We start from the raw sequence: 27,131 nt of genomic DNA, 5'->3' as shown, positions 1-27,131 counted from the left end.
ATTTCAGAGGACTGTGGATGAGTGATAATACAGATGCATGACCTGCTAAATTCTCTAATAGTGCTCTATTGAGTCATTTGGTTCTAGGGAATAGCTGTGATGAAAGCTTTCCACCACTTATATTATTTGAAATAAATAGTCTGAGGCTTTGCTATGTGTTCTGCTCTGTTCATCTTCCAGTGTATGGTTCCTTTGTTATGGTAACTCTCACAGCAGATTTATGATTGGTACTTTCCCTTTTTTTGGTCACTATGTGTAGCCCAGCAAGTGGTAATAACTCGGTGTTATGTAGGGCTGGGTTGGGCTGCAGCAGAGGTCGGTGCTAGGCTAACTCTTCAGGGACTAGAGGGGGTAGTAAAGAATAAAGGTAAAGATCCTGTGCCTCCCCTGGAGGGTGGATATCAATTAGCAAACAATAAAATGCAGTATCTGTTACTTTGGGCTGATGCTCACAATAACATGAGTCTCCCATGGTGTTTTCCAGGACTCCCCAAATACAGGCCTACTTTCCCCAGGTAGGACTGACTTTAGTCAGAGGAGTTAGTTACCTTATTACAAAGAATGTGTCCTGTTCCCCTCTCTTGAAAAGGGTTCTAAAAGCTCTTTATCAATGCCTGTACAGCTGTCTTTCTCCCCTGATCCTTGTTTTTCCCTTTCAGATTTTGGCAGCATTCAGCAGTCAGAGGACAAGGTAAGCCTGTGTATTTACCTTCATTGTGTGTGCAGATACAATCCTGTTGTAGTAGAAGGCCTGCTCAGGAGATGCAAATGTCTTGGAAAATTATCAAGGTGCTTGAATTTGCTGTGGCCTGTGAGAGTGACTCCCCTGCAACCTGGAAAAGGAAACAAAGTGCTTGGACTGAACTCAAGACAGTGGGACTGGGAAACAATGTGCGCAGATGTTTAGGCCACAGTCTTGTTGTCCTAATGGCATATATCTTAGGGCTGCCAGTTAAGACCATTTAAGAACTTTAAACCAGCTTAAATGGAGGTATTTCTCATCCTGAGAGATGTGTTCAGTCCTCAGGAGCAGAGGAGTATGCACACATGGCTGGAAAATAAGAGCTGTGATGTTCTCCACAGCGCTTTGTGCTATATTGCTTCCTTGGTCTCTGCCTGCAGCTGTTGGAGTACTTGGGAGGGGTGATCTATGAAGCCCTGGACTGGGGAATCGACAGCCAAATGGAGCAAGAACTGAGTGATCCTTTGGAGCAACTGCTATGCCTCATGTTGAAACTGGATGACAGGCCAACAGAACCTCCAGTCACCCTGCAGGATGTTATCAAGGTGTTTTCTTCCCCCTTAGTAAATACAGCAACTTTAGAGGAGTTGGAACGGCACTGTTGGCCAAGAGGCAAGACTGTTTCTGGGAAAAAGCTGGGTGGGCTGTTGGAGGACAGAGAGGGAACATTGGCCTTTTCCCATGAGAGGGAAAAGGTAAAACTATTTAAGGTATTTGTAAGTGTCCATGGAAAATAATTAAGAAGGAAGACTGAGTACAGCTCTCCCACAGCTGTATCTACAAAGTCCTTCTGTACACAGTCTCCAAATTCAATACCTAGAACACTATGGATATTGAAAAACTCCCTTTCCATAGTATTTGGCTTCTGCAAAGGCTGGGATTTGAATGTCTCAACTCAAATAGATATTTTTCTCTCAGCCATAATTTAAAGGTATGAGAAACTTCCCATCTCCTGTCTGATCAGGACAGGGAAAAAGAACAGAGCAAGTGACTCCCTCTGCTATGAGTTGTTGTTCTTTGAAGTGGAGGCTTCCCCTTTCAGGTGCTTGTTTTGAAGCACACCTTATGGAAAACAAGATAAACAAATTACACAGCTACTTCCATAATTGTACATAAAAGATTGACTGTCTTCCTTCTTTGTTCCTCTGTATCTGCAATAGAAAAAAAATATAAAGGGGCAGTGAAGAAGATGATTTTTAACCATGGATTGAGGAAACAGAATGTTGCTTTATTCCATCCTACCATGTTTTGTTTTTGTGGGTTTTTTTTTAACTTTAAGATCTTTTTTAAATAGCTGCACTTCTTTCAGGCCTGTGAGGAGCACTGCTCCAGACCTTCTGAGGCTACCAGCTATTATGAAATGACCTGTAAGAATCTGTTTACTGACTATATGGAACTACAGAAGCTTGTGACCATCATCCAGACCTCCAAAGAAGTATGTTTTGGATTACCCATTAGCTGCTATTCCCTGTACCTTCACACACTCACCAAGTTCTAAAGTAACCTTCTCATTGCACTAGAAATGGAGCACCTGGATGAAGTTCTGTTTTCACAATGTGAATAGCTGCTGTCTCTGAACCATTTTTATTTACTGTAGCATTTGAAAGTTTAAGTGTTTGTAGCTTCTTGGCTTTTCAGATAAACATTAGTAACTTAAGCTGACTAGACAGGAAATCACTGAAGAGTGTAGAGTAATAACCTCATATGCTTGCCTTTCTCAGAGACTGAGAAAAATGGATGTGGAAGATTGGGTGCAAACTCCCATTCAAAAGAAGAAAACCCATGGTGTAAGAGATTTATCTTCTTCATTATGGGGAACTGGGGTTTTTTGGTCAGCGTTGGCTCTCTGAGGCTTTCTGTTGATTCTTCTATGAAAAACAGAGCATGAACACAAATTGAACTACTTAGGTTGTTCAGGAGCCTGAGTAGTTAAAGACTTGTTTGCAAAACAAGCTGGGGAGTGAACTTGAAGTTAAACTATTTCATATGTCAACCTCACGTGGGCTTTTATTCTACCCAAAGATTGTCTTTGTGGTATAACTTAAACCACTTCTAAAAATGAAGTTGGAGGCAGTCTTTGGAGTAAATGCCCACAAATAGTTATGCAGGCTGTTTCTTCCCGCAAATGAGCCCCAAATTCTAGCTCTTGGCAGGAACTGACACCTGCCAAAAGCAATCTGCTCCTTTCTCATAGCTGGACTGAAAACTCCCGGAAAACTCCTCTGTTGTTGATAGTCCTGGGGTGGACTAGTTCACTCTTATTAGGTGGGATCTCTGTTGGTCAGGACTGGCAGGGACTGAAGGCCAGTAGCACTGTCCATCTTTGTGGTTGTGCAGCTCCAGCAGCTCAAATAAAAGAGTGAAAGAGAGTGAGATGATGTCACTCCTACCTTCTGTGCACTGCTTTTCTTGTGTTTGCCTTCTGTGCTTCCATAGATGTTGGACTGTGTGTTTGGGGCAGGGAAGGCAACTTACTGTGCTTTTTTTCAAGGCCCTACACAGTCGGGGCTCAATCAGAAACAAATAGCTCTTCAGGCTGGAGCTCTGCCCAGCATAAACAAATGCTCTGTAGTCTGGAGTCTGTGGAGACAAACAGCAAGCCCCGAGAGACTTGTGGACTCGCTCCCTTTGTCTAAATAGCACTTGCTTTGAAGCGTGCTCAAACTATTCGTATTAAAATGTTTGTGAAATGTGTGTTTGGGCATATTCTCAATTTTGTGATCTATTAAAATAAACTGGCAAGCTATCTTAAACCACAAACTCATCAACTGCTGTAGCTCTTTTCTGCAGGGAATACATGAATAAGTACATGGCTTTGCCATGTGGCCTGAAGGCCAGTGTATTTGGCCTCTGCTCCTTCAGGAGGCATGAATTCCAAAAGCTGGATGTCTGTTGTGAATCCTCTGCCTCTAATTTCCAAGTCCCCAAGCACCAGCTGATTGCATTGCTCTGACAGTATCTTAAGTTTTAAATAACTAGGATGCCAGCTTCTCTGGGGTCCCACAGGTTAGAGCTGGTGTCTTGAGTGGTGCTAAGCAGGTAAAGTGCTCTATGAGCCACACTTTTTCATGCTGACTGATATAAAACAGATCAAATGCAGACCACAGCCTGACAGCGTGCAGTGTTGTACAGTTTCAGCAGAGCTTACGTGTCCTAAGTTGATGTTCACCTTGAAATCTAAGCAGTGAGACTTGTTAGAAACACAGCTGTCTTAGCACTCACCTGTTTGAACTCAAGGTAATGGGTTTATAGTATTGTAGCATTTTATGCTCTACTTAATAGGTTGTGGAAAGTTTAGGTGGTTTTTGACAATACAATGGATGGCAAAAATAGAGTAATTGCAGTGATCCAGTCAGTAGGGAAATAGAAACATGAGGGATAATGATGTCACGAACATCTGAAAAATGTTTTGGGTGTTGCTCTGAAATGGTCAGCTGAAGGCAGTTCTTGTCCCCAAACTAATGTGGCAGTATTACAGTACAGAAGTCTCTCTAAGTCAGGTCATGTCTCTCAGTCAAGTTCAGTCACCATGTGAAATACAACTCTATAAAGTGCAAATGTCTTGGGGTAAGCTATTTCAAAAGACTCTGGTACTGATGGGTTTGCCCAGACACTTTTGTATGTTCTCCCACACAGTATTAAATGTAGCCTAGAAGATATGGCAAGTGTTTAGTCATACTTTGAGAGTTCTAGTTTTCTGGAGTTGAGGTACAATTACCAAATCCAGACTAAAAGAATCCAACAAAAATATGTCTTCTTGAGGGCAGCCATCAGTCAGAGCTTGCATAAGACTCTTCTGTAATTATACCAAGATATCTGAAGGGATAAGTAGAGAGAAGATGCTTCATGCTGTAAGTAGAAAACAGAGAGAAGTCTAAGTCAGATACTTTGTTCTGAGGCAGTTTTCTAAAATGCTTTGCTTCCCTTTCACTGTTTATAATACAATGGCTTGTTCTTGCTCAATTTGCCACTGGGATCCAGATAAGCTGTTGATTTAGCACTTCCATTACAATGTTGTCTAAACATGCTATTGGGTTGATTACTTTTTTTTCCTGTCTTTAGCTTTTGTTGGGTTATACTGCATGCCTGAACATCCTCAGATACTAGTACAGAAACAGGATGAGCAGATGTCAGGGTTTTTAGCTTGTGTCTCTAGGCTGAGACTGCTAACCTATGCTGCTGTTAAGTATGAGATCCCTTGCCTACTTGTCTTCCTCTTTTTTTTTCTGCACACTTCAACCCCTTAGTTTTCTGAAAATTTGGAGGATTTTAATGGTAAGATTTGGGATTTCATTCCCAGTGTTTCCTAGGAACCAGGAATATGAAAACACTCTGGCACTTGGAGCACTTGCAGAAAGAAAATGGGTCTATTTATTTATCTGGCAGCAAAAGGTGTATTTTGCTGAAGTACGTCCATAAAGTTAATGACAAATTTTGGGAATGAGCCTAGTGAGCCAGCTACAAGTTCCCTTGTTGTAAATTAACATCTGCAAATAAAAGCAATTCTCTGCTTTGGTACTGCACCCTGATCTGGAAGTGAGTAGAAGGGCATGTTAAGGACACCATTCTGTGTTTCTGAATGACTCCAGCTGCTAAGTGTGCCCTGTTACATGGAGGGAGGGGATGCTGCTCTGTGAGTTCTAGCCAGCTACTGACTTGGCCCTTGCTGGTTTCTCCAAGGCATCCCTGTTGCCCAGTGTCATCTGTGAGCTGCAGGCTGGCGTGAGGCTGCGCAAGGCTGCAGAGCGACCACGGCGCTGCGTGTCTCCAAAGGAATGTCATCGCTCTCCCTATGAGCTGCTTTTGGATGACATTCAGCACAAGAGGTACACCCTGCGGAAGGTGAGTGACTGCAGTCTGCTTTGGAAACATCCTCTCTACTTCCTTTCTGAGCAGTGTGTGTTGAGACCTCTTCTCCAAAGGTGTGTCTTTTTCAAAGGTACATGGAAGTCCAGAAGTGTTTGGGCCTCCCTCTCAGCTGCAGTTCAACATTAGATCACTCTGTTTGTCTACCCAAGTACTTAATTTTCAGTAACTTTTCAAGTCAGGAGTAGCCTCAGTTTCATGAATTGGAGCAGTAAACCTCTTCTCCCACCAGGGTCAACCACTCACTTCCCTGCAGCAGTTATTCTGCCCTGCACATAACAGTTTCATGGAGCACACTCTTGCTGCCTTGTGCTTTCTACCTTGGGCACTTGTGTCTTTCCAGGCTCCTTTAGCTGAGCTGCACCTGGAATCTTTTACTTGTTGTTTTGCCTTCCCAGATGCTGTGCTGTGTGTGCAAGGGCAGATGCACTTCTGAGACAGTTCTCTGCTCAGCCTAAGGCAGAGGCCTCTGGGCAGTGTACTCAGCTACTGCAGGAACTTAGGGTAAAAAACATTGAGCCCGTCACAGGGAGGAGCAGAGACTTCCACCTTCACCACTTGGTTGGTGAAGATGACCAGATGCAAAAACGTCTGGGATGTCTCTAAAGGCTTGTGGTGCTTTTTGCTTGCTGCAGCTTGAGCTGGGAATGATGAGCACATCTAAAACGTTGGCACAAGGCCTTGTGGCATTGGCGTGCTTTGCAAACAGACGTCTTGGCAGAAGATGAGACACAACTCTTGTAATAAAGAGCGGTATTACAAAAAGTGAAAACTTTGCATACTGCTCTAGACATCAGCTTTTTTTCCTCTTTGTTGGTGCTCCTAGAGTGTAGCAGGTTTAAAAGCTTCAGCTAAACCATGCACCTCTATAAAATCCCAGCTCTTACCAGCCTCCAGGTAATGCTATGTCATGTGTTTGCAAATGGTATCTTGATGGATATGTAAATAAATAGTATTGGTAAGGAGAGAGTGCATCATAACTAGCTTGTATTCCTTGCAATGTACTATGTATCAATGCACTGTGCAGTACACCACCGTAACTCAAGGTGGCAGGATGATCTGGGTCTTGATTTTCCTTTTTTTTTTTTTTTTTTTTTATTTTTTTTATTTTTCTTTCCCTTTTTTTCTTTTTAGTAACTTTTTCTTTGGTCCACGAGAAGCACAAATATGTTTGAAGAGTAGTAGGCAGAAATGCTGAAAAAAAGCAGAGTGCTACTGCTCAAGTCTTTGTGAAGGCTCTTAAACGAGGATTTCCCCATCTGCAAAGCTATTTTAAAGCTTCTCTAGCAAACAGTGGTCTAATTTGCAAATGAATGAAAGCAGAGCTACTGTGGGGAGCTGAAGTGTTGTTCTACCTGCACTCCCACGTGTTCTGAAGTTGTACACACAAGTGAAAGAAAATGGCATAGCCTCAAAATACGAATTAGTGAACAAGGCAGCTAAAGACATGCATGTGCAATTGACTTTTTTGTTAGTTCTCCCCTACGCAGCAAGCACAGGGCTTGATGCTTCACATGAATATCTGCCCTGCAATTCTGTCTTGCTATTGTTCCTAGTTTATGTCAGACGGTAAGCCAGTCTCTAGGACTCTGGCTTAGGCATACAACTGCCTGCTGCTACAGTTCCTGTTACAGCCTTGTTAACCCGTTCAATTGCTCTCCTTCCTGGACTTGAGCTTTTACTGATGAATTTGACGTGACCATGGTGCTTGTTGGGATCACTCCTGACACTAATATCTATCTGAATGCAGTGTTTTCCAGCTGCTTCTCAGAGCAGTTGAGGGTAGAAGGCTTTGTGCTCCTTGTGCAAGCCTCTAAGGGCTGTGCAGTATTTCTGATTGCCTCTGATCTGCCGCGGGCAACTCTTTCCCTACCAAAACCCCATATGAGGAAACATCATTATTCCACACTTCCCAACTCCTTGTTTTTGTTTTGGGGGGTTGTTTGTTTGTTTTGTATTTATTTGGTGTTTATGGTTTTGTTTGTTTTTTTAAGGTGGGGTTTTTTTGTTGTTTTGGGGGGATTTTTGTTTGTTTGGCGCTAGTTTTGTTTTGTTTTTTAGTGCCTTCCCCATCTCCCCTGTTCCCAAATCCTGACTTGTATCATTCACTGTGCCACTGAATTGCAGAGTGTATAAGGAGCAGACAAAGAGCTATTTCCTAAGCATCACTTCTGCTCTTTCAGGTGACCATCAAGCAAAAACACAGGACCCCCAAAGCTGATGTAGCTTCTCTCAAGCCTCACCAAGAGCTGGTAGGTGACCTGGTGCTGCATCTGATGATAGCAAAACAAGGTAATTCTGGAGGTAACAAGACATTTTGAAGCAATATAAAGCTAATACTTCATCTACTGGTTTGTATTTGGGAGGGGGTTATCTTAACCATACTTAACTTTTGAATTGACCCTCCTGCCAAACATGGTACTAGAAAAACGAGAGCTGACATCTTTGTAGAAGATGATCAATCTTCTTACTTACTCTACTGCTTCCTTAATTTGCAACATTTTTTGGTCTTCAAAAAGCTCCTGGAGTTCTTGATTTCAAATTTGAGAGTCGCTAAGGTATTCCACTATGCATAGTGCTGAAGGCTGTCTCATGTGCAGGGCCCAGTGCCCTCTTGGGTGACAAGCACTTGTAAAATGGGGCCATTGCTGATGCAGTTGTTCTGTCACCACTGGTCTCCTTGCTCTGTCCAATGGCTCTTTGTGGTGCTGTGCTTTGCCTGCAGATGTTGAAGGTGAAGCTGGAACAGTGTGTGCCACAGGAGCTCAGGTGGCATGAACAGCTCATGGCAGAAGTAAAACAACCACCGAAGCCTTGGGCAGCAGCAGCAGAAGCACAGGAAAAGAGGAGCAGGTCCAAAGGTACCTGCTATAGAGTGACCTGGCAAGCAAGCAAGTGAAGTCTGCATTGGCTAAAAATAATAGATGACCTTGGAAATTAAATCCCACTTATCTTTTCAATAGCATTTGTAATGTGACAGGTGGTGAGAAATACAAATGTTGTGTGATAGAGGTGGTATGGCATGAGAATAGTTATTTCTAAAAAAATCTGTTTGTGGCTTAATAAGACTCAAAAGATATTTCAACTTGCTCTTTTTTTATGGATGTCCACATTTCTCTGTCAACTAAATGAGATTACAGGACTTTGACCATCACCTAAGAATAAAAGATTATGTAGCTACCAGGACAAAGCCTGGTTAAATCTTAAATTCCAATGTGTTCCAAATTTGTCATTTTCTTGTCCCAGATCTATCTCATGTAGTCTGTGGGTATGGGTTTTTTGTTCTCCCTCTCGCTGCAGAAATGCTTGTGGCATCAAATACTGCCTTGAACTCTCCAAGTGACAATTTCTTACATCTCCAAGATGCCACTACTGAGTTTGAAATTGCCAACACTAAAATGCAACAGCTGGGAGCAGGAGCTCAGGTAAGGCTTTAGTGGAAGGACTATAGAGAGACATGCCTACTTCAGGAATTAGAGCTGCAAGCATATACATAGCCTGCCTGGAAGGGCAGGAACAAATCCTGGTGTAGGAAATCTTGTCTCAGAAGTGAACAAATGTGGTACTACTGGGTTCACTGAAGTCCTTTCCTCTACAGAAGCTCATTTCATTCTCAAACACTTCTGTTTGTGGCATGACTGCAGCCTATAGGTACTGATCTCTTCTCTCTGACCAGTGACAGCATGCAAGGGAATGGCCTGAAACTGAGTCAGGGGAGGTTTAAATTAGTTATTAGGAAAAGGTTTTTCACCTGCAGGGTGGTTGGGCACTGGAACTATCTTCCCAGAAAGGTGGTCACAGCACCAAGCCTGCAGAATTCAAGAGGCATTTGCACAATGCTCTCAGGCACATGGTGCGACTCTTGGGATGGTCCTGTGCAGGGGCAAGTGTTGGACTTTGGTAATCCTTGTGGGTCCCAACTCAGGATATTCTATAATTCTACAGAACTGACATCTGCTCTGGTCTCTTAAAACTAGATCCTGCAGAAGTTATAATGGCAGGGGAGTCTGGCCAATGTGGACCAGAATATTCCTACTCTTACCTCACAGTGAGGCATTTGATGCTAGATGTATTGACGTATTTTGATTTCATGTGGTATATGAGCTCATGAAAAGAAAACTTACTGATGTATTTTGAGGAAGGAACTTGATGGGTGAATTCCCACTTGTTTGTCTGTGGAGTTATTTTGGGATCACTGTTCTTGAGTAAAAGAACCAAAGGACTGTGTATTATGGTTAACTCCTGGCTCTGTCATGAAAAGCTTGACTGCTTGGTTCTGGGATTCAGTCTGAGCATATTCCGAAATTCTGTGGAACAGAACTTAAGCCATAACACATCATGTCTGGCACAGATGCTCTGGCATACAAACAGGAATCTGTTTTCTGTAAATATTTCTGCATGAAATGCAGTTGCCTAACTGAGGAAAACAGATAATCTGTTTTAAACAGATAATCTGTTTTAAACAGATAATAAAAGCAGAAAATCTTAGCTTTACTTGCCCAGTCTGAGCTACCTGGAGGAATGTTCAGCATTGTGGTTGACATATATTACTGCTGAACTAAAAGGACTTCCATGTAGACACTAATATAATAAAATTTGAGGGTTTTTTTTGCTTTTCTAGACAAGGTAGAAACAATGCTGTTGAGATAAAGCATTGAGTTTGAGTTGAATTCATGAGTTGGATTAGTCACAGTCTCTTGAACTGTTCTCCAATATTGCTGTGTGTGAGCTGAAGCCAAGAAAATGGTTCTGATGTATTCCATGGGTTGTGTGGGGATGATTATGCCAAGTTGGCTCCTGAACAGATGCCACTTTGGTACTAGTATCCACTGCTGGAGTTGGGCAAGAGAGAGAAACAGGTGAATTGGAAACTTCACTAGCTTAGCTGGAATTTCCTAGCTGTGGAGTGCAGGGGAATTAACTTTATATTCCAAGAAGAAACAGAGTTTGTAAATATACCCCACTGATTTTTCACTTTCCTCCACTTCTGACAGAACTTTGAATATTTCTGATCAGTCATGGGTTTCCTGGGTTTTGTTAGGCAGCAGTACTTCTGATGAAGTGGCCTTGGTGTCTCTTACATGCAGATTATGAACATCCTGTCCTCTGGTCTACAGGAAACCACTCCCAAGCTGCCTGCCAGCACCTGCCTTTCCTCCACCAGGCCATCAGGAGTATCCAGGAGTATCAGCCCAGGTCAGTGCACTTCTGGCTGCACAGCTAAACCAGGTGACAGAGTACAGCCAGTGGCCTGATGGGCTCCCAAACCCTTTGGCTGGGCTCAATATATACTTCATTATCACCTGAAGATACTTTGCAGGACAAGCTCTAATACTAAATAAAGAGTCTGGGGAGGTGCCCTTAGAAGATAATTTCTCTGCAGTTGACTGAAGCTTGTGTAGCTCCTGCAGCTTCAAAACAATGATTGCATGTCCCCAAAGGCCTGACTTGGAATTTGCAGTAAAAGCTAAATTAGTGGTTTGAATATTCAAGTAGAAAGTGCAGCACTTCATTTTATTAAACTAAATGGTGCTAATGAAGCCTCATCAGTTACTACTGACAAGCATAATTACTGTAACCTCTGCTTTTTATGTGATCTGAGCAGATGGGTTGGAGGGGGAGAGCTGTATGCTGTGCTACCTTCAGAAGGCAGTGTTGTGCTTTTGACTGTCCAGCCCCAGGGTGAATACTTAGAAACTGATAATGGGTTTTCTGTACCCTAAAATTTCTCTTCCTACCCAGGTCTTGCTGCAAATTGCACTCCTCCCATGAGTTCACCCCTACCAGGAGACATTAAGCCCAAGTGTTTCCTGAGCACTAGCCAAAGGCAGCTGCCTCCTTACAGAGGAAGGTCCAAATCTTTAGAGAGAGGCCTTCAAAGCAAGGAGCTTGTAAGTCCAACATGTCAGCAAGCAACCCTGGTCTGATGTATCTGGTAATGACTTGCACCTTGATCCTCATGAAGGCAGTAAGCATGGTCTGTGGTTTTTGTCTTGGAACATATGATATATCCATCTGAAGTTGGTATGCTATTCTCTCCTTGGAGACATCTTAAGCGAAGACTGGATGCTGCAGTGTCCTTGTGGTGGCTTCCCCCTTTTAATGATGTGAAATAAAGTTGTTTCTCATACAAGAAGAGGGAAATACCATGCCATATTTGAAAGTGTCCACCAAGGCTTCCTCAAGCAAACTGTAATTGAGAGTGGAACTATCCTGGTTTCTTCATGTCCACTTCTTTTCTCTAGATTCTGATATGCTCACAAGTATCTTTTAAGACGCAGTAAGGGGCAATAAGTAATTAACAAAATGTGGATAGCACAGCATTAGTGACTTTTAAATGTATAATATATGTAGAACTGAAGTTATCAGGCTCTGAATGATGGTTGTGGGAGAAATACTGGAGTTGCATGGTGCTTCCATGCAACCCTCTGAATTATGGCTTCACCCTGTTCTGCTCTGATATAGTATGTTGGTATGGTATGTTGTGCCCTTGTCTCTTTCTTTCCTTCTGCACCCCTCCTTGCCCCACCTTGGCAAGTCTCTAACTGACCTCCCTGATGCCTCTTTGTTCAGCAGTGTGGTGGGGGATGCAGGTGTGTTGGGGATTAAAGCACAACTGTCTCCTGGCTGACCACAAGCCTACAGCTTCCATTTGTATGGCACCAACAGGTCTTGGCAAAGAGAAGGGCAAGAGAGTGTTGTGCTGTGGAAAGCAATTTTGTATCCAGGAGAGGCCAGGGCGGCGTGTGTTCTGGAATCTGCTTGAAAACTGTAGCAACCTGCCCGTAGTAGTTTGTCTGCTGGTATTGTCAGTCACCTGATACTCCCCAACACAAGCAAAACAGGGTTTTGGACAAAAATGTTCCTGATTCTTTGAGACCCAGTTTTGAGATGACCTCCCCAAGTAGCTGCTTTCTTCAACTTCATCTGATGTTTAACTTCTGTCGTTCAATAGGGCTGTCCCTTTCCTACCAAGTGGCCATCACCAACCATTGCTGAGCTGCTTGGAACCAGATGTGCAATGATGGTGCTTGAAGAGCGAGGCCTCTTCCGAGGAGGTGGTGATGGTGTCTTGCCAAGAGCAAAGGTACGTTTCTCCTCCTTCTCTTGGTGCTGCCCTTGCCTTTTCAAAAGCTGGCTGGTTTCATGGCCCTCTGTGCTGAACTGCAGAGGCACCCTCTGCCTCAGCTTATCCTCTTCATAACAGCTGATCTGAGTTTGGCCCTGGGCTGGAAAACTTTTTTAGTATTTCTGCAGTGATGGCTTCTAATCTAGTTTAAGCTGTATAAATTGCCTAGAAAGTAGCCTAGCCCAGCCTTTGCTTGTTGCTTCTTGTCTGATTTCCATGCAAGCAGAGCTGACTGCCATGACTACTGATCAGCTCCAAAATCCCAAACTAAATAGCTGCAATTTGGTACTCCTAAACAGTGAAACAAAGGTGCTTGACTCAGGCTCCCACACCAGAGTTGTGCTGACTCAAACCACCTTGCCAAGTGGACATGAAGGTAGGGGAAATGAGGGGGACAGGGAAGGAGCTGTATAGCTCAGGACTGTTGGTGGTTTGCATTTATCAACTTCTGCCTTATCCCTGACTCTCCTTTAGAGGGAGTGAGGCAACCACTCCTCCTGAGCAGACGTCCTGAGTACAGGCCCTTTGCAACACAGATGTGAGAAGCCTGTGCCTCTTGGCTTTTGGGTCACTTTTTTGCCCTCATTTATTTAGCAGTATGGACAGAGTCAAAGGTTCTACTAGCAGAGCCATGCTACTTGCACAAGCTATCTGATGCTCCTGAGACTGAATCCTTGTTTTCTTCTCTTCTTACTGACCCTGCTTTAACTTGCCTGCTCTGACTATTCTAAAATGGCTTTCTTACCCACTGCTGGTTTTTTAGCTTTCTCAAGTTCTGCTTCTCAAGATAATATCACTTCTGACTGCCAGCTGTGTATGAATGTGCTCTTTTTTATAAAGTTCAAGCGACTCATCAGCTTCCTTATGACTCATTTTTTGCTTCAGGATTGAATTCAAATTTGCCCTGATTTAATCTCTTTGGGATTGCTGCAGTCTACCTCAAAGAATGTCTCTCTTCTTCCTTCTCTCTTAACTAGCTACTGTTACACTCTTGCACAATACAGCTATTGTTTGCTCAAGAGCCTTTTTTTAAACTCCTGTTGCCTGGCAGCTGCCCCAAACCTCTGCATTATAAAAACACTGGCCTACAAGTGAGAATTTTTTTTGCCTTTTTAGCTTTTAAGTCCTGTGTCTTTGCTATCCTTTATTGGACCTCTGTTATTGTATATGAATCTAAAGCCTTTAGAAGGTTTGTTTATGTGCTTGCTTTTTGGCAGGCAGTGGGATAGTGTTGGTACAAAGATGCTTCCCATTTGCTTTCACAAATAACTTTCTTTTCCACAGATTTGTTTCAGCTGCCATAAGCAGATGTTTCTTAAGTGGCCTTACAAATGTTACCTCTGCAGCAGGTGAGCTGGTACAAAAGGACTGAATGAGGAGGGAGGGAAAAAGTGAAAGAACAGGCTGAGAATTCTCAGTAGTCACTGGCTGTACTACTGGATAGGACCAGGTTGCTGAGCCCTTCAGCTTTGCCTTACTGCACAAGCCAGGCTAAAGTGTCTACAGCTGGGGAGGATGTGGAAAATCTTGTCTCTGAAGTAGTATCTCAGTTTTAACTCTTAGTGTTAACTCAGCAATAGCCAGATTTCCTGTGCCAGTATGAAATTAGTTTCTCTGAGATCACCTTCTGAAGGTTTGCTCTAACTTCAGCCCAGGGCTTGAAGAGGTTCTGAGACAGGGTCTACACCAGAATCTTCTATTAAGGACTGAAAAAGAGAACTCCAGACCTTGTGACTGGGAAAGGAGTTGAGCCTACTTGTATCCACTTATTTGTCAGAGGCTTTCTGTTCATGGGAGAGTGAGAGAGGAACTTCAGGCTCATTAAGGCTCACTTAAATCTATTTGAAGCAGTTGTGAAGCACTGAATTGATTATAAGCAGCAAGTAAACAACCACTGGAAATTGAGCAACTGTCTGGTGGGTGAAGTGTAATGAGCATTTGCAGATAAAGCCTTGAAGCTATGAATGTTGATACATTTCAAATTATTTAAACTACCAGAAATAGGAAAGCTGGCAAACTGAATAGTGGAGTTCTCAGCTGCTTCACTTTGCCATCGAGTGGTTCTGCCACAATAATGGATTCAGACTTACTTTGGAATTAGCTACTTTGTAGCTGCAATATTGGTAGCTGCTGAGCTTTACTCAAATGATAATGCTGGAGATTTTTGTCTTTCAGGGTTGTCTGCTGTGACTGCTGCATTAAGGCAAGTCTAGTCTTTACAACAGTGTATGGGATTTTTACATTTTCTGCTTTCCCTCCTCCTCACCTAGTCATAAGAAGCTTTCCTTCATCCCACTGATAGCTCAAATCTACCCTCCAGTTAGTTTCTAAGAAAATAGAAGAGGAAATAGTATGACATGTAAAAGTAACCAGGGTGACACAGATATCTCTTGTCATATTCAGCTAAAACAATTCTAGTTCTTCTTTCTTTCATCCTGTGTAAAGTGGTTTGGATTACACTGGGCTCTGTTTATACATGGGTCAGAAAGTTCACTGCATTAATGTCTACCTTTTAAGTGCTCCAATAAATCAATTGCATGGCATGCAAATTGTCCTGATAAGGAGGAGGAGGAGGATGTGTTTCCCTGAAAACTCAGGTGACTTGTGTTGTGATTCCAGATGTCCATGCCCTTCAGAACATGTGTACATCTCCCACTTCATTTCCTAAAATTTTTGAGACTGTCTGGAGAGGAGGATCCAGCTACTCAGGAACAGAAGAGATCCAAGTTGCTACATGAAATAGAGCAGCGGCAGTATTTTGGGTAAGCTGGGACAGGGTTGTTCTATTTTTACCTTGAAAGATGTCACCATTTACTTATACAAAACTGCAAACATGCAGACAGCAGTATGTAATATTGGGCTGGTCAGCAGAATGCTCTGTTGAATGGCTGGTTTTAGCCACTGGTCTAACTAGTTCACAGTTCTCTGGAAGTGTTGTTTATTTTAGATGACCCAAAGGAAGGAAGTGTAGGTGCGCTGAAATGCCTTTTCTGTTTTAACTATCAGGTTTATGACATGGATTTAGAAGTGTCTAGAAGTGTTTTATGCCCAGACATAAAAGGTTCCTTGCAATAGCTTCATAGTGTGAGAATTTCCAGACCTCATCATGTTCTATCCCCCACAGCTGAAGGTCTGTCACTACAACCCAGAATTAGCCCCTTTCTACCTAGATGTGAAATACTCTAAGTGTGGCTCAGGTGTAACTGACTGAACAATGATGCCACAAATGGTTTCTCAGTTCCTCCATGTATATACAGACCCTTTCCTTTTTGTTCCCTGAAAATTAATTATTTCAAAAAGTTCTTGACAGTTCTGGATGATAAAGACAACATGCATATAAGTGCAATATACAGGACTGAGAACATTTATGTTTTCTTCTTTCCAAAGCAGTTAAATCTTCTATTGGGAAAACTGGTACCTTCTTTTTCTTCCTGTGAAACCATTCTTTAATGTAGCCAGAATAAAGACACAATTGTTTCTGGTTCTAAGGCTGATGCTTCAGTTGCCAAAAATCAGGAGTAGTATTCATTGCTGAAGTTAACTGCATGGGGCAGGCAGTGGTTTGGTCTGTGTTGTAATGCAAGTGCTGCAAAAGAGGCCTAAGACTGCATTACTGTCATACTGCAGGATGGCAAAAATAAATCCTACTGCATAAGGATGCAGCCATAACCTTGGACCAGACACAGATATCCATTAGCCCTTTGGCTGACACGCTGTCCATAGAGAGAAGCTGTCAGCTGTTCTGGTGGTTTTTAACTTCTTTCCTAAGTGGTGCTGATGGCTGTTTTGAACCTATGCATTTGGCTAAATCACTTAGCAGCCTGACAGAAGGATGGAAGAGCACCATGCCCTCTAACAGAAACCTGGGTCAGCTTTCTTGCTTTTGTTTTTCTCTGCCCCTCCAGTGTACCTGTTGTTTTGGAGCCTCGTGGCCTGGCACAGCCCCTGTGCTGTTACACAAGGACCATGGCAAACTGGCTGACTGCAGACATCTGTACATGGTGTGAGCAATACTTCTTGAATGTGACTTCTAGTCAACAGCACAGCATCCATCTAAGGAGATTTTCCTGGGCTTGAACCAAACTGGAATGATTCTACAATACATTTCTCCTGTCACTCCTTACGTACCTGAAATAAATGAAACAGCTTTATGCACCTACTGACATAAAGGACTGAATGAAAGACCTCCCTGCTGGTTAGTCTAAGCAGGAAGCACAGTTAGCATTTCTGTATTGTGAAGTATTCTAAAACCCACAAAGCTTTAGAAATGTTGTAATTCTTTCTGTGTCTTGGGGAAAATAAATGTTGAAGCATTATCATGCTTCTAGCATTTCTTTCTTTGCACCTGCAGCTGTCATTGTTCTGTGGCACTTTTTGCATTCATTGCTGAGCAGACTTCATCCAATGTACTGAGCACAGGGAAAGTTTTACCAAAAAAAACCCATATGTGAGAAGCTTGTAAAGTGGAGCTCTCAGTTAATATGATCACTTCACCCTGCATTTTGCATACACTCCTTCCTTACTACTCATAGCACTTAAAGCTCATAGCTTTGGTACATGTAAAATGACAGTGATAGCTGTTCTGTCCACTTGCATCAGGAAGCTTGTTTTGATTTTTTTTTTTTTTCTGTGCATTATTGTGCTTTGGCACCAGACCTTTCTGTGCATCTCACAGAAATACCTTTCAATGCTGTTATCACCTGAAGGGCAGACAGTTGTACTTGAGAGATTCTTGCTCATTGTCTTGGCCTTAAGCCTTTGCCCTGGAATAAACTGGACTATTGCAATATTCCATAGATTTTTGTGTGTGTTTAAAACAAAACATGAAAGATTGCACAGTAGATTTATTTATCCCCAGGAATTGCCTGTATGGAAGGGCCTGATGGAGTTTACCTTGGTGAGTTTTGCAGGGCCTGGATAGTCAGTGTTGAATGGATTGTAGCTGGAATGAGTCATGCCGAAGAAAATAATGGCTGGCAAGGGCCAGTTCTAGATAGAGGAGAGGGGAAGAAAGACATGTTTAAGCTGAGCCCAAAATTTGCATCCAAACTGCCAGAAGGGTCAATACCTCCAGCTGACTTGCACTGGCCTGACTCTGCTTCCTTCCAGCTGCCTGTCTGTAAGCTGATGCCTCCTTGCAGGTTTAGGCAAGCTCTGCAAGTAAATGAATGTGGGGAAGCTGGAGCCTGAGCTTCCTTGAGCTCAAGTGTTCCTCTTCCTTCATTCAATTAGGAGGGGTTCAGCCTGCCTGCCCAGGTCCCCTCCTGTATGTGCCAATGGCTGGTGCTGCTGGGAGGCACATCCTTATCAGGCAGGTGGGCTCCCTGCAGGCTGCAGGGAATGGCAGCCAAGACACAGGTGCGCTTGCTGGCATGATGGGCACAGCATGGGGCCAGGGGCATGAGGTGCTTAGAGATGCTTGCTGACTGGGGTAGTTTAGAGAGAGTAGAAATGAGCTGAGATCAGCCTGCTTTGGGTAATGTGGAAGGCCAACATGCTGCTCAGAGCCTGCGTGCAGCAGGGAGAGAAGGTGTCCCTAAGGCATTGAGGTAAACTTGAGTTCACCTGTGGAGCAAAGGTAGTTCTTGGTTCTGTCTCTTGCACATCTGTTGTGGGGTCACATGGGCTTGGTTCACTGCCTTTCCCTACTTAGTGACAGGGGTGATTAAATGCCCTCCCTTGCGAACAAACAGGCAAAGGTGAGTTGGGGAGTTTCTGCTAAGGAGCAGCCTGACCTTTCCTGATCTAGCACGCTGGTGGGATAGCCCCTGTTCCCATCATTCCTCTCAACGCCAGCGGTTGCAGTGGCAGCGGGACAGTGGCAGTGGCATCTCTGTCCCCGTGCCCGGGTGCCATCGGGGCCCATGTGAGCCGGGACACCTCCCGTCCGCCAGGGGGCAGCCGCGGGCCGCGCCGCCCGGGGCCGGGGCGGCAAAACAGGGCTGCCTCAAAAATAACAGGGATTTACCTCTAAAATAACACCGGTTTTACCGTCCTCATTTATTTTTATTTAATTTTGTCCTTCCCACGGCACTTTCCCAAGCTGGGCAAGGTCCTGCTGGCACACAGGGCCTGGGTGACAGCCGTGGGGAAGGTGAGGGTGTGCGGGTCAGAGGAAGCTGGGACAGAGACGCAGCACCACAAAAAGGAGATTTTAGGCGCAGGGGAGAGGTGGAAGAGCCTGACTGCAGTAACTTTGTGTGCCTGTCAGAGTAGTTCGGTGTTTGCTGTTTGAAGCCAGCTGGGGAAACGTGCTCTAGTAGAATCACAGAATGGCTTGGGTTTGAAGGGACCTTAAAGAACATCTCATTCCAACCCTCTGCCATGGACAGGGACACCTTCTACTCGAACAGGTTGCTCCAAGCCCTATCCAGTCTGGCCTTAAACATTTCCAAAGGAGGATGGTGGAACATCTGGAGGGGAAGCCTTATGCGGAGTGGCTGAGGTCACTTGGTACAAACCTGCTTGAATAAGCTCACCCAGGGCACTGCTGCCAGCACTTTCTTGTCTAGGTTAAAGCTGCCTTTGAGAGGGTTTTCACCCTACATCTGGTTCAGTTTGGCTTAATTTTTTGGTTATGTTTTGTTATAAAGGATAAACATATAGGCTTCCATTTTACACATGAAATAAAACTGTAGAGGTAGTGTTGAGCAGGATTAGAGTTTAAAACTGTGTGGGCAAATTGCAGAAATGGTCTGGAAGAAACAGAAGGCAGTTGAATAAGGAGAAGTGGAAAGTTGTACACTTGAGCAATAATATGAACTCCCAGAGTACAGAGGAGGGAGTGATGGGTTAAGCAGCAATTCTTCAGGAAAAGGATTAAAAGCTGAATGTAAGTCAGCTATGTCATGGTGTTGAGGGGATGGAAAATAAGCTAAGGGAAGATGTGGAATAATTGGATCCAGCCCAGCAGAGAGTAAGGGAGTAAGCGGAAATGGAGAACCCATTACCTACCAGGGAAGCCTGAAAGAACCAAAATTCTCTAACCCAAAGGAGGAGAGAACTGAAGTCTTTAAGCACATAAAAAGGCATAATCATTGCTCCTTGTGTATGATGGAGAAGGGGAGAGAAAAAAAAAGAAAAAAGAAGGCTTAAGTCACAGCAGGAAAGGCTCAATTTAGATGTTAGGAAAAACTTTCTAATGACAGGGATAATAAAGAATAGACTGCCTAGGGAGTGGAGAACTTTAAGATAAAATTAAGCAACATCTGTCAGGGATGTCCGAGGTTTAGGTGATCCTGCTTGGGTTAGTGGAATGGACTGGTCTGACCTTTCAAGGTTCCTTTCAGCCCTAATTTTTCAGTGGTTCTGTGGGCTGACATTAATCTTCTTAATGGTATTTAAACAGTCAGCAGCTTCTCTTAAGTAACTGCTAGCAAGTCTCTTCTCTTGCCTGCGGTTTAAAATTAACTTAATTTCCATGCATCACTTTCGCCCTCCAGCTCCCAAGTCCTCTATAGCAAACCAGCAGCTGAATTCCTTGACCGCTTGTCAGTACCTTCCTTGTGGCTCTGTAGCTACACACGATAAAAAAGAAGGGGTAGAAATGCTGCATATTGGTGGCTATGCCATCAGTGTGAGGGTGCCCTCATTTTCTATGCAGCAGATATGGTCCCCCTTGAGATAGCCAAGCCTCATATGTGGGTATTTCATTTTGTGTGATCCAGGGACCTGCACTTCCATGTTGCCTGCAGCTTTCTGAGGCAGTTTGTCTTGCCCTGCCTCTGGCCAAAGCTGGCCTGTTTCTGAAAGGAATCATGTCAGACCATGGGCCTTTGCTGTCGGTTTGTCACAAGGGTCTGGAGCACAATTCTTATGAGGAGCAGCTAAGAAACCTGGGGATATTTAGCCGAGAAAAAAGAAGGCTCAGAGATCTTATCACTTTTCACAGCTGCCAGAAAGGAGTCTGTAGCCAGATGGGGATCAGTCTCCTCTCTGAGGTAGCAAGTAACAGGACATGAGGAAATCACCAGGAGAGGTTCAGATGAGGAAAAAAATTTCTTCACTGAAAGGATTGTTTAGCCCTGGAATGGGCTGCCCAGGGAAGGGGCAGAATCACCATCCCTGGAAGTGTTCAAAAGCCCTGTGGATGTGGCATTTGAGGTCATGGTTTAGTGATGAAGATGGTGGTGCTGGGTTAATGGTTGGACTCGATGATCTCAGAGAACCTTTACAATTCTATGGTTCTATGATAAGGTTTGAGTATCCAAGCCCAGACGCTGCCCAAGTGTAACAATATGTACGACAACAGGCATTATAATTAACACATAGTCCACAAGTGATCTCTTTCAAATGGTTTAGACTCAAGAAAGAAGCCTGAAGTTGGCCCTGGGGCTGGGTCCCCTGAAGTTACTAATGAAGGTGAATTACATTTTTCATCTGCTAGCAACAGCGTTAGAGGGACAGAACATGTCAGGCCATGATGAGCAATATCTGGCCCTTGGACTAGTACTGTTGGAAAACAGGAAAGGTGGCAAGTGTGTCCTGGAGGCAGCATGTCTGCAATTTTTTTTTTTTGCTGAAAACAGAAAAGATGGCATTTCCATAGCTGGGGAAAACTGTCCCAAAAGAGAGAGGGAACCACTGCCTGAAAGTCCTCTCCTTTGAAAAATAACTCTCTACCAGGCACTGAACTGCATGTATGGGAGTGTGGGGGAGTGTGACCATTAAAGCTGGGTGAATATAGCACCAAGAGGATCAGCAGTATAGGAGATAGCCATAAACCAAAACAGGTTATCCATAGTCAGGAAAACACGAGGTTTCCAAACCTTTGTTGCATACTCCTTAATTACTTATCTAAACCAGAAAAGCTGACATTTCTATAGCTGAGAAAAATCATCCCTGATGAGAGAGGGAACCACAAATATTTGCTCACAGAGAAGCAGTCACAATTTCTCCCACTAATCTTACCCAGTGGTTTTAACCAGCCAAGACAATTGTGGGCCCGATACAGGTGCCTTCACATTTGCTTTTGTTAATAGAGCAAGATCTGTCTTATCTCTGTGTGACAAGCATTAAGAACTTTATTTCATATGTATGAGTAACATATAAAGAAACGGAGTGGCCACCATGCAGCAGGTTGGAACACAGGGCCTTTTTCTCTCGGCTCTGAGCTCCTTCTCCAGACTGGGCTGCAGCTCCCAGACGCGGCGCACTGTTATTTATAGGTGTAGTAAAACGCCACCTGGATCAGCTGGAGTCCTACCTTTGAGCAACGTTAGCACACCAGGGACTTTATTTACAGCTTTTTCACTTTGCCTCTCTTGATGCTGGGAATGAGAGCTTCAGGTGTGCTCCCCTTCTAAAAAAACACTGTGAAATATGCATATGTTGAAGTGGGTTGTGCTTTTGTGGAGCCTATATCCCAAGCTATATAGTAGCTGCTTTGTGCACAGATTTTACAATTCCACTCCAGTGAAAATGTATTTGTCAGAACCACAACAGCATGAATCTGACTCATTAATAAGACCTCATTTTTTTAAGTGAATGTTGGGAGTAATACAGACAGCAAGCTTATAAGGGGCTTGCGAGGAAAGGGTGAAGCAAGCTTACTCCTTAACTGCTGCAATTTGGGAGAGGTGTTTTTGGAAGTGCTGTAAAAATTACAACTTTCTAAAGATATTCTGAATGCTGCTGTATCCCACCAGATTTGGGGAAAGGATGAGATTAGCCACTTAAATGTAAACTGATTTGAACAAAGCAATTTATGTGAAATGCAGCATGATTTTTCAAGGTAAGAGAAAATCATCACCTTTTTCATTTTTTACCCAGACACCTGGGAAACTCAGGACCAGCTACACTTAAGCACTATGCATTTCAGGCATTGCAAACTCAGAAGTTTTCCAAGTGGGGGGTGCTGCCAGCTGCAGTGAGCTTGATCTGCGCTTAGCTCTGGAGCTGGAGCCAGACGGAATGCTGACGCAGTATGGCTGCAGGCCTTTCTGCTGTTTTTACTCTGTGGAGTTTTTATGAGACCATATCTGTCAAACGTATGTGTGAAGATAAATCAAACAAGCACAGCCACGGCTGTTAAATAAATGTGAAATCTGAGTGGCTTCCACCAGCCCCTCGGTCCCTCCCCCTCAGCTGCTGTGTGCACTGAGTGTTTTATAGACACAGCACGGTGAAAGATGGCTGGTTGTGAGAAAGGGAAAGCAGCGGGAAGGCAGCTCCAGGGAAGGAGGTGATCTTGCAAGGGGAAGCAGAGAGCTACAAGATGGGTTTGGGGCTCATGCTGCTGAAATATTTGGGTCTGGAAAGAGCCTGGTTTGAATCTTGATGACTTTTGAAGAAGGAGAGACTCAATAAATTCCATCAGGGATGTGGTCTGACTGCTGTGACGGCATCTAAAATGAAATGAAGATTGGGATTCAGCAGAGCAGACAGGAAGACACTCCATGGAGAAGTGCAATAAGATAGACCACGTTTAGAGCTAATGCTGTGCGAGCACCACTAGGTTCCTGCACCTTGAATACCAAAGCATGAGCAGGACATCAAGTTTCTGCATGCCTCACAGGCTGTCTTCTCCTGGAAAATAAAATAATCTTGACCTGATCACCACTAACATTTTCCCGCTGTTCCCCAAACTTTTCTTCCCCAGGGAAGAGGGATGGTGCTTCCAAGGTCAGGGTTGAGGTTACTGACAGGTCAGGGAGGGCAAGGTCAGGCTTGAAGCTGACTCTCTGTACCAAAGCTGTCCCACATAGCGAGAGGGCCGTGCAGTTTCCAAAGCCATCAATCTCTTCCCCACTTTCACCAGCTATTCACCTCTCCCAGTTTTAAGTGGAAGAAAATACAGCCAACCTCTTCAAGTCCTTGTGTTGCGCCTCTGGGAGCTGCATTCCTGCTCTCAAGTGCTCAGTCACCGAAACAGAATAGCCAATATATCACTCCCATTGTTTTATTTGGGGGTTGAAGTTGGATCCATGTATCTGAAGGCTACTGTAACCAGGAAATGATTCTTCTGATTTCTGACAATGGGACTGCTTCTGCCACGAGAAAGCATTTGTTACTTCTCCCTGGCTGAACTGGGGTTTGGCTGAAGGTGCTTGTTGTTCCTGGCACGCAGGGAGAGCATGCTTGCCGAGGGGATGGGGGCCCAACAGGAATCAAAGCTCATGAACCACGTGGCAGCAAAGTGAACCAAGCTGGTGCTAAGGGTGAAGCAGAAGGGGCTATGCCATGTGCTCTGGACGTGGCCTGGAAGGCAGGAGTGTGGGACAAAATATTTGATGAGGCTCCTGTTATCTGTGATAACATTGTGCCTCCCTCTGTTTTTAATGCTGATTGACATTAGGAGAGGACTCATAGTAATATAGTATGCTGCACATAGCAGCTTTTAGGGCAGCTCCTGGTCCTTCTGTGTATATCACCAATGTTGAGATGAATGAAAATAAATACTCAGACATGAGTTTTGCCAGTAAAAATACACAAGGAAAGAGAAGGCTAATGTACTATCAAGTGCATTTCTGATGATTTGCTAGTGCAATGTAAAATTATTATTAGCAAAAATTATCAATGCACATGAAATTGCCATTGAACAAATAATCTGTTAACACTCAGAAGGCCAGGAAAACACTTACAACAAATCTTTCTTTGAAAGTAAATAATTTAGTTTGGATTTTGTGAGCTCATAGGACCAGGTTGCTTTGTTGATATGCTGGCACTGTTACTTTCAATAAAATCTAAATCAGCCAGCTTACACAAGCAGAAAATCTTATTCTAAGTTTTCTATTGATCATCAGAGTCATCATTAAAGCTGAATATTAAGGAGAATAGCTTTTCATTCACTGTTGGAGTTGGGGTTTTTAAGAGTGTGCTGTAGGTCCTAGTGTATAGCATAAACCTGCAGTTCCAAGTGATTCAGCTGAGATTTACCAGCTGAAAATCTGAGTCTATGCCTTCATGTCAATGGGGAACAATTAAATTCTGATCCCAAATAACAGAAACACAATCCAAAGGTCCCAGAGCATCATCCTCTGTTGACACTGCTGCCCTGTAGCCATGGTAGGAACCTGGCTGAGATCAGGCTAGAGGTACAGGTTGGCTTTGACATCTGCTCTCTTGGTTACTGGGGGAAAGCCTCTCACGCTGGGATGTGTGACATCCCTGAGGCACAGGCAGCACGAGCAGTGCTCGGATGCCAGACCTGCCACCTTTCTCTTTGCTTAGTCCAGAGGAGACAGGCACTGGTGGTGACACGGACCACTAAGGTGAATCACTGGTGTCTCTCCTCCGGCAAGCCTGTCCCTCCATTCCTGTCACCATGGGCAATGCTGGCTGCAGGCAGCTTCCCTCTACAGCAGCAACAGCTGCTTCCTCACCCAATCTCTCTGGCAGCAGCAGGCCCTGCCTCCAGAGCTCTCAGTGCTCTGCCATCTAGCCTTGCACCCTTCACCTTCCCAGGACAAGGTTGGTCTGGATGGGTGCCTCCTGATCCTCAGGCATTCGGCAGCAGCTGGAGAAGTACAGAAATCTCAGTGACACCTGCTGCAGATGAGGGACTGCAAGGGGAGTAAGGGGAAACAGGCCCTGTGCAGAGGGAAAATGAAGGTTTGGGGGGCAGACTGAAGAAGGAGGAAGGAGAAACACCCTAGTATTCCTCCCTTCCTGTCCTAGTGAATACTCCTAACAAGCCTTCCACATGGCGTGGGCCCTTACCACGCCTCCCCATCAGCTCCCCCAGGAGAGATTCAGCCTAAACCCAAATCTCTGTTCCCTCTCCAAACCCCCAAGGCAGGACACTGCTATCATTCCTGACAGCTACACCATGTTCTTGAAGCTCTCTCCTTAGGGAGCCTTCATGCCTGGACACTTTATGCATTGCCTCCATCTATTTGTCCTAACTTTCTTGTGACATCAAGTTCGAATTTTCTTGCTTGAGTTTAAGCCTGTTATTATTTCTGAATGTCTCTGTTTTGGGCAGGTAGACGTGACTGGTCTTTCTCCCCTTGTTGCAAACTTTCCTGAACTTACAAGATTTGCTGTTCTTATTACAGTTTTTTTCTTAAGGTTAAGCTTTACCAAGACTTCCAGATTTTCCTCCCAGATCACATTTTCTAGACTCTGATGATTCTTCTTGGTTTTGTCTGGATTGTATTTATTTAGCCCACTTTTTTTTTTCTTTTTTTGCTTTTCTTTTTCCAAGAGTACTGCACTGATGACAAACACTTCAGGTTTTAATCTGCATTAAATCCTAAACCTAACCATGACCCTAAATCTTAGCTCCAGTAGTTCCACGTCCATATTTGTGCAGTCAGTTATTCCTCAGTTTGGACCCTCACATGAATTCCTACTACATCCTTTCATTTTTTTCCCTGATCATGTCTTGAATTTGTCAGGCTGTTGTTTGCTTTTTCAAAAAATTCTAATCCCGTCTTTGATGTCCCTGCAAATCCTTCCAGCTTTGGGCATTCTGCTAATTCAGTCAACTTCTTGTCCACAGTCCAAGTCCCCAAGAGACTGCAGTTGGAGGCAGAGACCTGTACACCTCTGTTCAACAGGTTCCTGTCTGTGGAGAGGGCAGTCCTGCTCACAGCCTCCTGACTGCCAGTGCTGTGTCTGCTCTGCATAGATAGACCACACATTCCTTCCAGGCTTATGAGAATTCCATGCAAGACAGTGTCAAAGAACCCACTCGAGTCAAGATACTGACATCTGCTTCTCCTTACTGGCCTGTGAGGTCTGTCTGCTTGTTTAAAAGGAAATGAGATGTGTTATTCAAGACCAGACTATGAAGCTAATATTGGTTGTTACATTCCAGTTTCTTACAAAAAGCTTTTTTCATTACTAATTCCAGAATTTTTCCTGTAATTGAAATTGAATTAATTAGCCTACAATTCGACATATTTTTTTTTTCCTAAGGACTTCTCTATTTTAACTTGCCTGGCTTTTGCTATGCTTTCATATTAACTCTTAGTAAACCAGCCTAGATTTCACTCTGTATAGATGTCTTCTTTATGCTCAAGCTCAACAGTGTCATTCTAGTCAATCTGTTCTTTTCTTGTATATTCCTTTCTCTACACTGGTGTAGAGCTTGCTTGGGCACAACTTGTCTTGCTGCCTTCCTAAGTCAGCATCCAGCTGGGTGCAAAAAATCCCCTGAAGTCAGGGGACAGGACATTTGTCACAATGATGAGGCCCACACCTGGTGACCTGTAGGCCACCCTCTGCTGTTGATGTTCCTGTTCTCTCCCTGAGCTGTATTCACTACAGAATTTCACCTGGCAGAAGTTCTGGGTCACACACCTCAGTGCTGGTGCCATCTTCTTTCTCTCTTTTTTTAGGCCTTGTCAGAAATTATTGGTACGAATAAGACAGCCACCATCTCCTGCCATGCCCAGCAATTATCCATTCCAGTTACTCCACAGGAGAGGGAAGGAATACTGAAGACCA

At 43.9% G+C, this 27,131-nt stretch overlaps 1 protein-coding gene across 1 annotated transcript in view; it reads left to right on the top strand.

Moving 5' to 3' along the window:
- LOC131096931 (protein spire homolog 1-like) overlaps positions 1 to 27,131 on the top strand; it is a 39,305-nt gene that overhangs the window by 353 nt on the left and 11,821 nt on the right. Inside the window, exons 2-14 of the mRNA XM_058045566.1 lie at positions 660 to 691; positions 1,123 to 1,287; positions 2,052 to 2,177; positions 2,464 to 2,529; positions 5,423 to 5,584; positions 7,792 to 7,860; positions 8,334 to 8,469; positions 8,909 to 9,033; positions 10,726 to 10,804; positions 11,351 to 11,499; positions 12,564 to 12,695; positions 14,022 to 14,086; positions 14,913 to 14,963. Coding sequence (XP_057901549.1) covers positions 660 to 691; positions 1,123 to 1,287; positions 2,052 to 2,177; positions 2,464 to 2,529; positions 5,423 to 5,584; positions 7,792 to 7,860; positions 8,334 to 8,469; positions 8,909 to 9,033; positions 10,726 to 10,804; positions 11,351 to 11,499; positions 12,564 to 12,695; positions 14,022 to 14,086; positions 14,913 to 14,963 — 1,357 coding nt within the window. The remainder of the gene's footprint in view (positions 1 to 659; positions 692 to 1,122; positions 1,288 to 2,051; positions 2,178 to 2,463; positions 2,530 to 5,422; positions 5,585 to 7,791; positions 7,861 to 8,333; positions 8,470 to 8,908; positions 9,034 to 10,725; positions 10,805 to 11,350; positions 11,500 to 12,563; positions 12,696 to 14,021; positions 14,087 to 14,912; positions 14,964 to 27,131) is intronic.

The sequence above is a fragment of the Melospiza georgiana genome, chromosome 2 (genome assembly GCF_028018845.1).
Source record: "Melospiza georgiana isolate bMelGeo1 chromosome 2, bMelGeo1.pri, whole genome shotgun sequence".
In the NCBI taxonomy this organism is placed as follows: Eukaryota; Metazoa; Chordata; class Aves; order Passeriformes; family Passerellidae; genus Melospiza; species Melospiza georgiana.
Note: the sequence above shows the minus strand (reverse complement) of the source record. Positions and strands in the feature narration are given on the sequence as shown.